General features: G+C 41.5%; 1 protein-coding gene across 2 annotated transcripts in view; it reads left to right on the forward strand.

Moving 5' to 3' along the window:
• The window catches only part of HMG20A (high mobility group 20A), a 176199-nt gene that overhangs the window by 57593 nt on the left and 101860 nt on the right, over positions 1 to 16746 (forward strand). Inside the window, exons 1-2 of one of the 2 annotated variants that reach the window (XM_015568215.1) lie at positions 7650 to 7713; positions 10654 to 10746. In XM_015568215.1, the coding sequence (XP_015423701.1) occupies positions 10658 to 10746 (89 nt within the window). In that variant the 5' untranslated portion in view covers positions 7650 to 7713; positions 10654 to 10657. Of the gene's footprint in view, positions 1 to 7649; positions 7714 to 10653; positions 10747 to 16746 lie in introns of those variants that run through there. The other variant, XM_006754242.2, reaches the window with a different exon arrangement.

Below are 16746 nucleotides of genomic sequence, written 5' to 3' on the forward strand. Positions count from 1 at the left end.
TGCTGAGTGTCCGCTAGGGCCCAGTGGTTCAGCCTCCCCAATTACCTGAGGAGGACACTCTTGGTGCACCCCCTTGTGGTCTTTGTGCACAGTCTTGTTGTAGGTAAGCCTTGATTGTTGTAGGTAACACTGGGGGGTATTTGACCTCCAGGCCAATTGGCTGTGAGAATCAGCTGTGTCTGCAGTGGGAGAACTTCTGTGCTGGAGACACCCCTCTGGGGCAAGACTTGCTTCAATGGGGCTTTGGTGCTCACTGAGTCTGCCCCCTGAGGGTGTCCTTTATGGTTCCACGGGGCTGCAGACTGGATGGTTCCACTCTGACCTCTGAGTTTTCTGGCTCCTGGATCTCTAGGTAGGTGCTAATCTAGCCATTGCCTGAGGCTATCCAGCAAAAGCCTCCCTGCAGGGCTTGGGCAGGGCGGGTCCCACGGAATCAAGAGGGCAGAGCTAGCAGTTATGGCTGCTCTCAGTCTTGCCCTCAGAGGCTCTGCTTCTCAGTGTCCTGTTAATCACTGCAAGCCCCTCGGAGTGAAAGGTGCCCTCGAGTTCCGACCGATGCCAGACAGTCCCGCTTCTCCCGTTTGAGTCTGGGTCCCCAGAGACTCGCCCGGAGCTGGAGCTCAGAGCCTGGGACTCCCTCCCGATTGAAAATGACAACCGCGCCCTCCGCCGCCAGCCCGCTCCGCATGAACCTCCACACCTTAGTATTTCACTTCAGCACTGCGCCTCCTCTGAGTCTCGGTATGCTTTTCTCTTTCCTCCTAGTTGTAGAATTTCCACTCAGCCAACCTTCCTGTGGTTCTGGGTGATGTCCGTTCCGTCTTTTAGTTGTATTTTTGAAGTGGTTGTGCAAGGCAGCAATCTCCGGTGTTTACCTATGCCGCCATCTTGGTTTCTAAACCACATTTAAAGTTATTGACAGGTATGTATTTATTGCCATTTTTATTTTCTTTATGCCTAATGTCCTCTCTTTCTCCTTTTCTTCTTAACATTTCTTGCATTGCTGTTTTGGTGATAATGTATTTCTTTAACCTTTCTTTGTCTGGAAAGCTTTTTATTTCATTTTAAATTGTAAATGATAGCTTTGCTGGATACAGTAATCTTGGATTTCGGTCCTTGCTTTTCATTATTTTGAGGATTTCATACCACTCCCTTCTGGCCTGAAGTGTTTCTATTAAGAAGTCAGCTGACATTGTAATGGGAACTCCTTTGTAGGTAATTTTCTGTTTCTCTCTTGCTGTCTTTGAGATTCTTTCTTTGTCTTCAACATTTGCCATTTTAATTATGGTGTGTCTAGGTGTAGACCTGTTTGGGTTCATCTTGATTTGGGACTGTCTGTGCATCCTGAACTTGTGTGGCATTTTCCTTCACCAGGTTGGGTTTTCTGTGATTATTTATTTAAATGGGTTCTCTGTTCCTTGCTCTCCCTCTTCCCCTCCTGGTATTCCTGTATTGCGAATTTTGTTATATTTCATGTTGTCCCAGAGCTCCCTTAAGCTATCTTCCTGCTTTTTAATTCTTTTTTCTATTTGCTGATCTAATTGGGTATTTATTTCTACCCTTTCTTCCAAATCGCTGATTTGTTCTTCTGCTTCATCCAATCTGTGCTTTTTAAAATATTTTTTTTATTGATTTCAGAGAGGAAAGGAGAGGGGGAAAGAGATAGAAACATCAAAAGAGAGATAAATATCAATGATAAGAGAAAATCATTAATTGACTGCCTTCTGCACGCCCTCACTGGGGATTGAACCTGCAATCCAGGCATGTGCCCTGACTGGGAATCGAACCATGACCTCCTGGTTCATAGGTTGATGCTCAGTCACTGAGCCATGCCAGCTGGGCCATTCAATGTACTTTTAATACTTTCCCATGTGTTCTTCATTTCTCTCTGGTTCTTGTTCATAGCCTCTATTCCCCTTTTCATGCTGTTGTAATTTCCACTACATTCCTTAAGCATCTTTATAACCATTGCTTTGAATTCTATGTCTGATAGGTTGCTTGCCTCCATCTCATTTAGTTCTTTTTCTGGACATTCCTTCTTTTCTCTCATTTGGGTATTCTGTCTTTGTCTCCACAGTTTATCTATCTCTTTGTATTTGCTTCTGTGTATTAGCTATAACTGTTATGCCTCCCTGTCTTTGTGGGATGGTCTTATGTAGAAATTGTCTTGAAGGGTTCAGTGGTATAATCTCTTTGTTCACCTGAGCTGGATTCTCTAGGATTGCTCCTGTGTGTGTGTGTGTGTGTGTGTGTGTTATCTGGGCTCCCCTGTTGTAATTAGGACCTGATTGTTGATGTTCCATTAGTGGGAAGGATCACCCCTCCAACTTGCTGCCAGTGAGGATCAACCAGCTGTTTATATAGATGCTGACAGAATGGAGTAAGACACAACAGGGCCAAACCAAAAACACCATGAAAATCAAGCTACTCAATGCAGTAACAACAGGAAAGATTAAAAAGGAAGAAGAAGCCCTGGCCGGCTTGGCTCAGTGGATAGAGAGTCAGCCTGCGGACTGAGGGGTCCCGGGTTCAATCCCGGCCAAGCGCACATGCCTGGGTTGTGGGCTTGATCCCCAGTGGGGGGTGTGCAGGAGGCAGCCGATCAATGATTCTCTCATCATTGATGTTTCTATCTCTCTCCTCTCCCTTCTCTCTGAAATCAATAAAGAAATATATTTTAAAAGGAAGAAGAAAAGCAACACACAGGAAAAAATAAAAAGTATACTAAAAGACATGTGACCAAAGATTTAGAGGGGATATAAAAAGAAAATAGAGAGAGAGAGAAAAAAGAAGATGAAAAGATGCCTAAATAGAGGTAAGGAAAATGCTAAAAGAACTACTATAGGAAGAAAAAAGAAGAGGAAACAAAATAAATGAAGTAACATTAATGGAATTAAAACAGTAATAATGACTATATTAATTTCTAGATAGGAAAAGTAAAATAGAAAAGAAATGAGAATAAAGAAAAGCAAATCTAAGAGAAATTAATAACAATAATAGGCTAAAGTAGAATAGAATCAAAGGAAACGGAAATTAGAGATATGCAAGAAGAAAGAAAAAAAAGGAGACAAAAAACAAACAGAAAACAAAACACAGAAAATACACACACACACACACACACACACACACGCACACACACCAAAAAGCAAAACCATACATACTCAAAGACCTTTGGGTCCGCTTTTCGTGGGGCTCACTGGATTTTGCTCTAATGTTGTTGAATCTGGTTCCTGGGCCTCCTAGAAGCTACTCTAGTGCAGGTGAATGTGAGTCTCTGGCCCTGGGCAACCTGATTGAGGTCTGAGAGGTTGAAACCCCTAGTTGTCCAGTAGTCGGGGACCCCTTATCCCAGAGGCTAGGTCTGCCTTGAATCTTCCCCCATTCAGAGTTGTATGTATCCACCTTGATTGTCTCTGTTCTGAGCTGTACTCTCTTCCCCCACAGAACTGGTCCCTCAGGTGTCCACTGCAGGTGCTCAGGGGGTCAGCAAGTATGTGGGGTCAACAGGGGTGCACTATTGAGGTCCTGCTGGCATTCCACTGGCTGGTGGACCCAGGATGGTGTCCAAGGCTCGTCTGGATGGTGACAAGGCTGTGCTTCTAGCTGCTGCAGCTCCCCCCTTCAAGATGGCGTGGTTTCTGAGCCAGAGCATTACCACCAGGGGAGTGCCTGTGGTGCTGGCAGGTTCTCTTTGCCTAGGACAGCCTGATCCATCCACCCCCAAGGCCCCTGCGAGATCTAACTGTCCCTCACACACACCATGCACTTTCACACACACCCCTCTCACTCCCATACTCACTCAGACTCTGCTTAACTCCAGTCCTGCCAGCTGCCATGTTTAATCCCTCTTCAAGTCTTAAAGACAGTTCTGAGGTCTTTTCTGGTGTCCTTCTGGTCTTGTGGGAAAGTAGCCAGGGTGTCTTTTTACCCTGGGTAAAAAACTGAAACATAACTTAGGTCAAAATGTTACCTTTAGCCTGCTGGAGGTCTGGACCCTGTAACCATTCAGGTCCAGGTTACTGTCTAAAGCTGCCTCACAGGTGTGAAGAGAGGTGGAGAGGTAGAGGTAACTCTCACGGACACCAGAGGGAGAGGGCTGTCCTCACCTTGGTACTTGTCATGCTCATGTAAATGAATTTACAGGAGAGACTTTGATTACATTGTGATAAAGCCATTATATTAAAAAATTAAAGCATGCATAGCATATTTATTAAAGACTCAAGGCAAGCACAGATGAGCTCTCAGCTAATCTGAAGGGCAAGTTGGGTGGGGATTCAAGACATAATATACCCTCCTATCTATAGGTTTTGAAATTTCACTGCTGAATATCTTGGTATGGATTAATTTTCAAGGTCCCTTTTTACTTTGTTGTGGCCTTTCCAAAATTCATGAGAAGCACCTGGCCATTTTATCTTGCCAATCCCTGAGACTGCTAGCTTTTGTTTCTAGGGAATAAAAAAATAAAACTGGCTCTTTTTTTCCCTTTCCTCTTCCTGATTTTTTTTTTTTTTTTAATGAGTGAGAAGTAGAAGACGCCTTCTTCTCTCTCCCTTCCCCCCTACTTTCCTGCATTCTCTTATTAGGGACACATTTAACCATTTGCTCTCAGGTGTTTTTGGTTTGAGGAAGATATTGGCTTGTTACTTACAAGCCAGCTGCTAATTGCCCACACTGCTTGGCCTTGTTTTAACTTTCCTGTCTCAGTTTCCCTGCCCTGAAATGTTCCTACCTTTTCATTATCCTGTAAGAGTATAAGTATAGGGAGAGGGAAGGAGAGCTGAAGATTTTATTTTTTTGTTAATCCTTACCCGAGGATATTTTTTCCATTGATTTTTAGGAGGGGTGGAAGAGAGAGAGAGAGAGAGAGAGAGAGAGAGAGAGAGAGAGAGAGAGAGAGAGAGAGAGAGATATGACTTCTAGAGCTAGGATTTAAAGCCAAAATTAATCAAAGTGATAAGGACACTAGGTTTCACATTTTCTCTTCCAGGGTTTTATGAACCCTGAGAAAGAAGATACCTACTTAAAAAGGCTTCTGTGGCCTCTCATGCAAACTGCACTTCAGAAAGAAGCCTGCACTGAACTGCCTGCCTGCATTGTTTCTGCCATCTGAGCCAGCCCTTATAAAGGAGTTCCTGGAATCCTATTTCAACTGAGGCTTTCCCCACCCAATCAGGGCTGTATATATCCCCATTCCAGAGAATGGCAGTTTTGCACCTTATTTTATACATTATAATCAAAGAAAGAGGCATAAAGGGGTTATATGAAATCCATTGGTGATAGAAATTGGAGGCCAGAGAAAGCAAAAGAGGAAAATCTCTGGAATTGAGTAAAAAGTAAAATGAATAAACACTTCTTTTACATAGGTATGCACAGAATAGTTAGCAGTCAACAATTAACATGATAGCAATAACAATGAGGGGATTTGTGATCTCCACTCTGGACAGTGGTTGTGCCTTGAGGTGTCCTGAGGGTTTAGAAAAAAGGAAATTACTTTGTTATTCCAAAGGCATTTTATCAGGTATGTTATCCTAGATGCAAAAAGACAGGCTCAGTTAAGGTGAAAATTGACCTTGTTTAGGAAAAATACTGCCCTACGATATGTCTACCACCATGAACTGCTTTTAGTTAGAAAGTTTTAATTCCAGACCATCTATTGTGGTTACTTTCTGTCTCTGAGTTTGTGAGGCCACTACACAGGCCTCCCCTAAGCTCTTCATGTTTAATATGTGGCTCCTTTTTTTGTCCGCGGCACTAGAGTTTTTATAAAGATGTCTGATTTTCCTTCTCAAAACATACAATCTTGCCCTGGCCAGTGTGGCTCAGTTGGTTGAGCATCATCCTATGCACATGCCCAGATTGTGGGTTTGGTCAGGCCAGGTTGTGTATGTGAAACTCACATCAATGTTTTCCTTTCTCCCTCTCCCTTTTTTCCTCTCAATGACAGAAAACTTCCCCAACCTGGTGAGAGAAATAGACTTACAGGAAGTGCAGAGAGTCCCAAACAAGATGTACCCAAAGAGGCCCACACCAAGACACATCATAATTAAAATGCCTAAGGTTAAAGACAAAGAGAGAACCTTAAAAGCAACAAGAGAAAAGCAGTTATCTACAAGGGAGTGCCCATATGATATCAGCTGATTTTTCAACAGAAACTTTGCAGGCCAGAAGGGAGTGGTAAGAAATATTCAAAGTGATGAAAAGGGAGGGCCTACAACCAAGATTACTCTACCCAGCAAAGCTCTCATTTAGAACTGAAGGTCAGATAAAGACCCTAACAGACAAGAAAAAGCAAAAGGAGTTCACCACCACCAAACCAGTGTTACATGAAATGGTTTTTTGTATGTGTTTTTTAAATATATTTTTATTGATTTCCCAGAGCAAAGGAGAGGGAGAGAGAAATAGAAATATCAATGATGAGAGAGAATCATTGATTGACTGCATCTTACATGCCCCCTACTGGGGATTGAGCCTGCAAACCTAGCATGTGCCCTTGACCAGAATGGAACCCAGGACCCTTCAGTTCACAGGCCAATGCTCTGTCCACTGAGCCAAACCGGCTAGCCCATGAAATATTAAAGGGTCTTCTTTAAGAAGAAGAAGAAAAAGGATTAAAAATATGAACAATAAAATGGCAATAAATGCAATTGACTCTAAAAACTAAAATAAATGAACAAAATGAAGTGATGAATAAAAGAGAACCAGGTATGGAAACATAGAACAGATTGGTGAATCACAGAGGGAAGGACAGGGGTGGGAAGAGATTAACCAAAGGGAATATAGTTAGATAGATAGATAGATAGATAGATACACACACACTATCCAGGGACACTGACAATAGGCTGGTGAAGGCCTTGCCGGGGTGGGATCTGGGTGGAGGAGAGCAATGGAAGGGGGAAAAGAGGGGGGCATCTGTAATACTCTCAACAATAAAGAATTAAAAAATAAAAAAACAAAGTGTAAACCCCAAGGTAATACCATTTTTCCATTCTTCCACGTACATGATATACCCATTTACTTAAACACCAGTTGAGAACCAAACTAGTATATTTCTTGGCCTTTGTACATATTGATCTTCTTTCACCTTCCAGAGCAGCATTCATTACATTTCATAAGTGATTTGCATGGAATTTCAAAGTTCAGTGTGACCTCTCTACTGGGACATTATCAGGCACAGATGCCTGAAGGGCTTTTGGCAATCAGTGGCTTAGTATCCGTGATTTGGTTTAAGTCACCCCTTCAAGGACCATATGAAAGCAGTCTTACAGGATCCTAATCATATTCTTGGGACTTATTTTATTTTCCAACTTATTATAGTAGTTTAGAGGCTTTTGTGTTTCACTAAACCAATTCCTCATTTCCTTCTTTTGTTAATCTTGGCCACTAGCCTTCTACCTACTTTATTACTCATTTTTTAGGGACCTGACTATTCAGTAACACTAGAAAAATCACATCTGAAGCCAAGTTTATAAAAGGAAAAGGAAGAAATGTGTGTTCTCTGAACTTCCTTTGTTTATATGATCTGTTTATATGTTTAGGTTAGGTAGTCCAGCTGTCTCCCCATATTTCTAAAATAACTAGATATCTGGGAAACACCCAAAGAGGGTAGCGTTGTCCTAATGAATTAAAAGATCCTTAATCTGTCCACTTCTTTTGAGGTGTGGGAGTGACGCTGAGTATTGAGTTTCTTCAGAGGCCATCCTATATAATAAAGAGGTAATATGAAAATTGACCCTCACACCTTTGCATCACAAGACGGCCACCCCCACATCATCACAAGATAGCCGGCAGGGGAGGGCAGTTGGGGACGATTGGGCCGGCAGGGAGGGCAGTTGGGGGTGATCGGGCCAGCAGGGGAGTGGTTAGGTGTCAATCAGGCCAGCAAGAAAGTGGTTAGGGGGCAATCAGGCTGGCAGACAGAAGCATTAGAGGTGATCAGGCAGGCAGGCAAGTGTTTAGGAGCCAGCAGTCCCGGATTGTGAGAGGAGTCCCAGATTGGAGAGGGTGCAGGCTGGGCTGAGGGACACCCCTCACCCACCGTGCATGAATTTCATGCACCTGGCTTCTAGTATATTTATAAGAAGACTTTTAGAAAGAAGCCAGTAAAATGAATCCTTTTAAGGTTTGGGGGTATATATCTGTCTATTTGAATGTTTGCTCTTGGTATGCAGTTTGACTGTATACCATCTAATTGATAGTTTTCTTTTGGTAAGATAAATATTGGTTTAAGGTTATATTAGTAGTCTTTAAAGCGTGGGCTCTAATCTGGCCTGTGTATAACATGAATAAAATTTAAGTACACTTGTGTCAGGATTATTCTAGAAAACATCTAGAATGGATTTTTGCAGGATTTGTTACAACCCCCTGTAAGCCCTCTATCTTGAGGAATTGAAAAGGACTAGCAAGCATCCATGCACATGAAAGAAACTCTTTACTGTGTTGCCGAAGAGAAGTTCCTCTCTATGCCTTCCATGCTTTACCCACTATAATGGGTAGAAGGTAAACAGAGATGCAGTTTTTTCACATTAAACTATTTATTGAACTTGGTCTGCTAAATAAATTTAGAAGTAAAAATGAGAAAATAAAAATAAGTAAATCATTCATTTGGAAGTAAATTTCTTGAATATTTAGAATAGGGTGTCCATGTCATCTGCATTTACTTATTTCCACCTCAATAGGATGAATTCTAGATCTATTTAGGCTGCAGTGCTTTTCTTTTGATTGCTAGTTCACGAGGTATCCTTGGCAGCCGCACCTGAAATAACTATGGAAGGAGCTCCCAAGTGAACTCCTAATTTGCATTTCAGTTCTCCCAGTTGATTGCAGCACTGTTTCTTGAATGGTTTTCAGTTCCACTTATGTGACTAATGTTTTGGGTCACTTTTAATTGTTTTGTTTGAATATCACTTTCATTATGAATGGAAGGCTGCTGCTTTTAGCAATATGGAGTAAAGCCCTGGGTGGTAAGCACTGAAGGGAAAAAATACATTTTTGTAGTGTGTGGGAACCCTAATCAGAGTATGCCAGATGGCCAAGGCCAATTTGCCATATGCATGCGTGCAGGCAAGGACACAACCGTATTATTAGGTGAAAGGCCCCTTTGCCCTTCGCCTGTGGGAGGGCAATGACTCAGTAGTAGCAATATACGTTCTGCGCAAATGCACCCTTATGTAACCTGTTTATGTTAATGTAGCACTAGCATCACTAAGGGGCATGAGTCCTCTTTTGTTTGAGTATATAACACTAATTGGCAGGAGTCTCTTTTGTTTGAATATGTGTATAAGCTGCCACTAACCAGCGGTGCTTACTTTTGTGGGGCTATTTTGAAGAACTCCTTTTTCTGATGGCTCCTTCTGTAGCAATGGCTACTTGGTCTACATTAAAGTTTCTCTTATATATACCTACACCTTCTCATGTCTCCACCTAATACCCGGCATCCAAGGAGCTGTGCTCCCATATATGCTAAATGAAATTACTCTCTTTGTCCCTATCCCTTATCCTCTCAGTGTGATAACCTCAAGTTTTAGTGATTTATTTGTTTTCTTCAAGTTAGCTTAGTTTCCTGTACCCAGATATATCTATTTTTGTTACTCATCATAGTGATGTAGAGCATATTTCTGACCTAGAAGTATGGTTTCTTTAACTCTGAACCACATCATTATGCCTTCTATCCTCCACTTCCTTGGCATTATTTCCTTTTAGCGGGCTCAGTTTGTCATCATTTAATCTAAGGATAATTTATTTGGTACTGAGAACTGGTAAAGCTATAATAATAATACCTTTCTTTATATAATAACTAGAGGCCCGATACATGAAATTCGTGCAAGAGTAGGCCTTCCTTCTCCAGGCTACCAGCACCGGCTTCCCTCTGGCCACTGGCAGGCACCGGGACCTCAGCTTTCCTTGCAGCCTCCACTTCGTCCGGAAGAACGTCCGGTCTAATTAATACATTACACTTTTATTATTATAGATACTCAAAGCACTTACCGTCTATTAGCCTTTCTCTGTTTAGGAAGCACTTTTAGTTTAATCCTTTACAATAATCCTGTGTGTAGGTCAGTAATTTTGTCTAAGATAATGAGATGGTATCTCAAAGAGGTTGAATAACTTGCTCAGGGTTGCAGTACTGCTTAACAATTTCTACAGGAAATGAAGAATACTTTTAAAGATATTCTGAATAAATAAAAAAGGAATTTTCCATACTGTGTCTAGGTTGTAAAAAAATCTAACTATTTTAAGTCTGTTTAGTTGATTAAGACCAGGATTGAGAGCCCATTTTTTTAAACATATTTTTATATATTTCAGAAAGGAAGGGAGAGGGAGAGAGAAAAACATCAATGATGAGGAAGAATCATTGATCAGCTGCCTTCTGCCCGCCCCCCGCTGTGGATCGAGACCACAAATCAGACATGTGCCCTTGAGCAGAATTGAACCTGGGACCCTTCAGTCTGCAGGCTGAGGCTATGTCCACTGAAAGCCCATTCTTTAACCATAGAGTTTAAATTGATGTGTCCGAGTCAAGAAGATAAATAATCAGGTCAGTTTCTATTCTGCTGCTGATGTGATAACGTTAAGGAAGGCTAGCTCTTAAATTAGTGAAACTTGAACTGGAAGTAATTAAGCCATTAATTATTTTTTATTCTCTCTTTCTGTTAGAGAGATGGAAACTTTGATGACTAGTTCCACGCTGCCTTCCCTTTATGCAGAGGAAGATGGCTCCAAGGAGAATAGTGATCTGGCTACAACCCGGTAAGCAGCTGCATTGGGACACTGTGCCTCTGCCGAGGCTTCAAAACTAAGCTTCTGACAAAGTATAGGTGCTAAAGAGGCAGTTTATATCATAAGAATAGAAAGTAGGTTGTTGCACTTTGCAGAGAGAACTATTATAAGCTGCATTCAACTGTCACTTGCAGTGCTCTGGCTCCTGTGAACAGTAATATGTGGGGTCTGGCAAACATCAGCAACTCACGGTTAAGAGAATTACATAGTCAGCTTTAAGGAAATACCTGTCGCAGGATTAGCTCTGAAAATGAAATGCATCTTCTGTTTGAATTGCTACAGATATCAAAACAGTTGTCCCTCCAGAGGTCTGATTTTTTTTTTAAGATCATATTTTTTAAAATATGGTTCTTTCTTCAAGGTACCTAGGAGCTGTAACTGACTTCTTTTCTTTTTTATTCTCTTACTAGAGGCCCAGTGCACGAAAATTCGTGCACTTGAGGGGAGGGGGGCAGTCCCTCAACCGGTCTGCACCCTCTCACAATTCAGGACCCCTCAGGTAGGGTCCCTAGGCCTGACCTGAGATCAGGACCTATCGGGGCTTTCTTTCCCCTGGCTACAGGCAGCTGGCCCCACCCCCACCGCTGCTACTGCTTGCCATCTGTGCAGCGCTGCCTTCCTCTCCCTTGCCACTGGTGGCCTCCCTCTGCAGGCAACAGGCATGGGGTGCGATGGCTTGACTGGCCTGAGCCTCCCTCTGCGGGGCGATTCCTGGCCGGACACACACTTGCCACAGAGTTGCCGCCAGTGGCCTGGGCCTCCCTCTTTCTTTGCTGGGGAATGGGGCCAGCCCTGTGAGGGGCCATCAGACTACCTGCTTGCCCTATCCACTGGCCTGCCTATCTGATCGCCCCTAACCACTTGCCTGCCTACTTGATCACCCCTAACTGCTAGTCTGCCTACCTGATCCCTCCTAACCTCTCTGCCAGCTGCTTCATCACCCCTAACCGCTTGCTTGGGGGCAGGGCCAGCCTAGCGAGGGGTTGTGGTGGTTCTGGTCTCTGGTCGTTTCAGTTGTTACACTTGTTATATAGGATATCATTAACTTTGCTATGTTCGCACAGATAAGTAAAGGGATATAGAAAAGGGCTAGAGAACTATGGACTTGGGCAGCAGAGTGGTGATTACAGAAATAGAGGGGGATGGATGGAGATGAAAGAGGGCATAGAGGATGTTTAAGCATTAGCCAGTGACAGCGATGGGAGCTGTGAAAGAATTCACAACTAAGAGAAGAGATGCAGAGATGAAATTTATTTTACTTTCTAAGGGAGGAAAGGGCCAATGTATTGCTAGTCAATACAGGGCAGGGAACAAAGAGGGGCTTCTGCTTTGAAAGAGCAAGCAATTGCAGTTGCTAAGCGACAAGGAAGGAAGGCTGATTTTGTTGAAGGTGAGCAGATACCAGGGAGTTGTCTTGAAAAGTTAGTTTGTTTGCTTTCCAGGAGACAGTCCACCAGATGTCCTAAGGAGGTGTCTTATGAGTATTTTTCCCAATAAAACAAGCTTAGAGCAAAAGTTATGAAGAGTTCAAAAGAGGCTTGTTTGAATTTTCTACTAAGTAGAGACTCCTTGGTGAGAACTACCCCTGAGAAGTTAAAACAGGGAGGAGAGGGATGCCAGAATGTATCTTGAGAATAGGTTATCTTGTCCCACTGTTTGAATCAGAGGAGTCAACAGTCTTAGGCAGGGGTCCGCAAACTACAGCCCGCAGGTCACATGCAAATACAAATGTTGTATTTGTTCCCGTTTTGTTTTTTTTACTTCAAAATAAGATCTGTGCAGTGTGCATACAAATTTGATCATAGTTTTTTTTTTAAACTGTAGTCCGGCCCTCCAACGGTCTGAGGGACAGTGAACTGGCCCCCTGTTTAAAAAGTTTGAGGACCCCTGGTCTTACCTAATCTCTATAACATTATGTTTTCAAAGGTGATGGAAAATTTTTAATATTTTTTTTTAAAGGGCTATACTTGAGCCGAAACCGGTTTGGCTCAGTGGATAGAGTGTCGGCCTGCGGACTGAAAGGTCCCAGGTTCGATTCCGGTCGAGGGCATGTGCCTGGTTTGCGGGCACATCCCCAGTAGGAGATGTGCAGGAGGCAGCCGATCGATGTCGATCGATGTTTCTAATTCTCTATCGATGTTTCTAATTCTCTATCTCTCTCCCTTCCTCTCTGTAAAAAATCAATAAAATATATTTTAAAAAAAATAAATAAATAAAGGGCTATACTTGAAACCCATAAAAATCTGTTACACTTTAACTTTTATGTTTTCTATTTAGAAATTATTTGCCAAAGAAGAAATATATTCACTAACAGATTGAAGTGCTAGCTAATCCCCAAAATGAATTATTTTAATATTAGCTAGAGCTCTTTAAAATAGAGTACACTTTGTAATTCTGTTTCCTTTCTTAAAATTTATTTTCTACCTCATTAATATCTGCCTCTCACTTTACTATCTTCAGTCTTGTTCTCCAAGACTTTGCTAAAGTCTGCCTATTGCTACATCCAATTCATTCAATAAAGACTTTTCTGGGTGTCTACTATGTACATACACTGTTCTAGGTACCATATATTACTAGTAATCAATGATCAAAACAGACATAAAGCCCAGCCCCTGTAGAGCTCAAATCCTACCAAGGAGGTCAGACAAAGAAAACAGGATAAATAAGTAAAATACACACTATGTTGATAAGAACTATAAATTAAAATAACTATAGATTAAAGATAATAACTATGGATTAAAAGAACTATAGGTCAGTTTTAGATAGGATGGCCCAGAAAGGCTTTAATGAAAAAATGACTTTAATAAAGGCCTGAAGGAAGTTAATAAAGACCTGCAGTTATTCTAGGTAGAGGCAGGAATGAATACCAAAGGTAGATGTGTTTCTACCTTTTAGAAATAGCCAAGAGGCCAGTGTGGCTGGAGCAAAGTATGTGAGGGAGAGAGGAGTAATTGAGGACTACATCACTGCTTCTCAAACTGTAATGTACATATGCATTGCCTACAGAGCTTATTAAAATGTAGGTTCTGGAGTCAGAAATTGAGTTAGTATGAGAGATTCTACATTTAATGAGCTTCCAGGTAATGGCTGTGCTACTGGTGTGAGGCCCATACTTGAGCAGCAAGGAGCTAGATCTTCTAGAACAGTGGTTCTCAACCTTGGCTGCACATTAGAATCACCTGGGAATCTTTTTAAAATCCTGATTTCTAGGCCTCATCCTCCAGAAATTCTGTCTCTTTGTTACTAATGTTGTGGCCTCACTCCATAACAAAGAAACAGAATTTCCGGAGGATGAGGCCAAGAAATCAGGATTTTAAAAAGATTCCCAGGTGATTCTAATGTGCAGCCAAGGTTGAGAACCACTGTTCTAGGATCTTAGAGGTCAAAGTGAGCACTTAAACTGTTACTCTGAGTGAGATGGGAAAGCATTGGAGGATTTTGAGCAGAATGATATGATCTGACTTATTTTTTTATAAGATCCCTGTTATGTTGAGTATAAAATGAAGGGAGCAGGGGTTGAAGCAAGAGACCAGTTAGGCTCCTAAAATAATTCAGGTGAAAGATGGTGACTTATGGGTCAAAAATCTCACAGGAGTGGGTTTCAAAGATAATGGGAATGGGGAGTAGTGAGAAGTATAGAATTCTAGATATATTTTGAAGGTAAAGACAACAGGATTTCTCTGAAAGACCCGATAAGCTATACGAAGGGAGAAGAAAACGTCAAAGACAACTCCAAGATTTTGGCCTAACAGATTAAAGGGATGGAATTAACTTAGATGGGTAAACTAAGCAGGTATGGGAGGGAACTTTAGGAGTTCAGTTTTTGAGATTTTAAACTTGTTTTAGATAGCCACACAGAGAAGTCAAATTGTCAGCTTGATAATCAGGTTCTGAAGTTGGAGGAGGTCTAGACTCTAAAGAAAAACTTGACAGTCATCAGTATACATATAGCTAACATTTAAAGCCATGAGACTGGATGAGATCACTGAAGATATGAGCATTGTGTGCATAGAAAAGAGAAAATGCCTGAGCTCTGGGATACTTCAGCATTCAGAAGTCTGGCAGAAGAGGAAGAGTCAGCAAAGACTAAGGGGGTAGCTAAAAGAGTAGCAGGAAAAAAACAGAGATCTGGGGGAGGGGAGGGTCCTGGAAATCACATAAAAATTGAGGGGACTGGGTCAATTGGTCAAATACTTCTGGAAGGTCAGGTAAGATGAGGACTGAGGACTGAGAAATGACATTGGATTAAGTGTGGAAGTCATTAGTGACCTTGACAAGAGTTGTAAGCAATGTCTCCTTTTGGTTGGTTTTAAGAGAGAATGAAAGGAGAGAAATTGAAGGCAATAAGTATAAACAATTCTTTCCAATGAAGTCAATAATATAAACAATTCTATAAAAGGAAAAGAGAATAATAAAGTAGAATGAAGAGAATGTGTGTGTGTGTGTGTTGTTTTAAGATAAGAGTAATAATGCCACATCTGTGTGCTGCTTAGGCCAATCCATTACAAAGGAAAGAATTGGTGGTGCCAGAGAGGGCAGAATGCTGAAAACATGTCTTGGAATAGGTAGGCTAGCCAGTGTGAGATTGTGGGAACCCTGTTCAAAGTACACCAGATGTTTGAGGCCAAGGCCAATTTACCAGACACAAGTACAAAAGCAAGGATACAGCAATCTTACTACACTATGCAGGCATGCCCTTCTTTGACCCGAAGTTTTGCACACTCCCACGCCCCAGCACAGGCCCTCACTATTTGGCAAGAAGCCTCTTTTGTCTAATTTAGTATAAAAGTGTGTTATTGACCAGCCAGTGAATGGCTGCTTGGTATGGCTCCTGTGTTTGCTACTGTATTAGTAAGGGCTGCTACTTTGTGCTACTGTGTTGTAAGGCTACTTTGAAAGACTGCTTTATGTAATGGCTCCTTGTTAACTATGGCTACATAGTCTACAATAAACACTCCATTATACGCTTGCCACTGCTCATATCATCTCCATCTAATACCCGGTGTCCATAAAGGTCCAGTTCCTGGCAGGAAAGTACCTATACACCCCACAGGGATCTGGGACACAAACGGAAGGCCTGTTGACTTTAGCTAAGAACATGGACAATTCATTCATAGAAAAGAAAGAGCCCTTTTTTCTCTTTTTTTGTTTTTTCAGTCTTTATCCAGCTTGTTATCTCGAGAGCAATTGATACCTTTTACTTCTCTCTTCTACTTCATGTTGATTTCAGTCAGGGATTCATAGGATTGTTATTGTTTCTCAAATGCAGTTCTAATGTTTTACTGAAATAAGAATGTGCAAGAGTTAGTAACCTTAAAATTGATGACACAGTTGAAATGAGAATGACACTAAGAGAAAAGCTGCCTAAGATATTCCAAAATGATTGAAGTATTGGAAAACAAAGCTCAAGATCAAACTGTCTCTGTTGAAAGGGTCAGAAAAGTATAAATTCTTTCATTTTTCAGAACAATGTGCATCTGCTTTCATTCATTTCTAAGTCTACTGTAATCTATTTTTTATTTTAAACGTTTCATTAAAACTACTTCGTAAAATTGCCAGCAAATTTTAACTCTTCAGATTTAACAGATACTTTCTAGCCTACCATACATAACATCTGCAACTTTTTACTTCGTTAATAACCACTTTTTTTGTAATTTATTGTGGGTTTTCTTTTTTTCATTTTGTTTTGTTTTGTCTTATTTTTTCTTTTTCTTTTTTTTGTTTGTTGGTTTGTTTTTTAATCTGGAAGAATATACACCAAAACGATGAATGGCTGTGTTTGGATGATGGGATTTGGTGGGATTTTTACTTTTATCCTATCTAATAAAAGAGAAACATGGTAATTAGCCACACGTCCACTACCCTCCCATTGGCTAATCAGGGTGATATGCAAATTAACTGCCAGCCAAGATGGCGGCCGGCAGCTAGGCAGCTTGAAGCGAACATGAGGCTTGCTTGCTTCAGTGACGG

Source organism: Myotis davidii, unplaced genomic scaffold (genome assembly GCF_000327345.1).
Source record: "Myotis davidii unplaced genomic scaffold, ASM32734v1 scaffold1052, whole genome shotgun sequence".
Taxonomy (NCBI): domain Eukaryota; kingdom Metazoa; phylum Chordata; class Mammalia; order Chiroptera; family Vespertilionidae; genus Myotis; species Myotis davidii.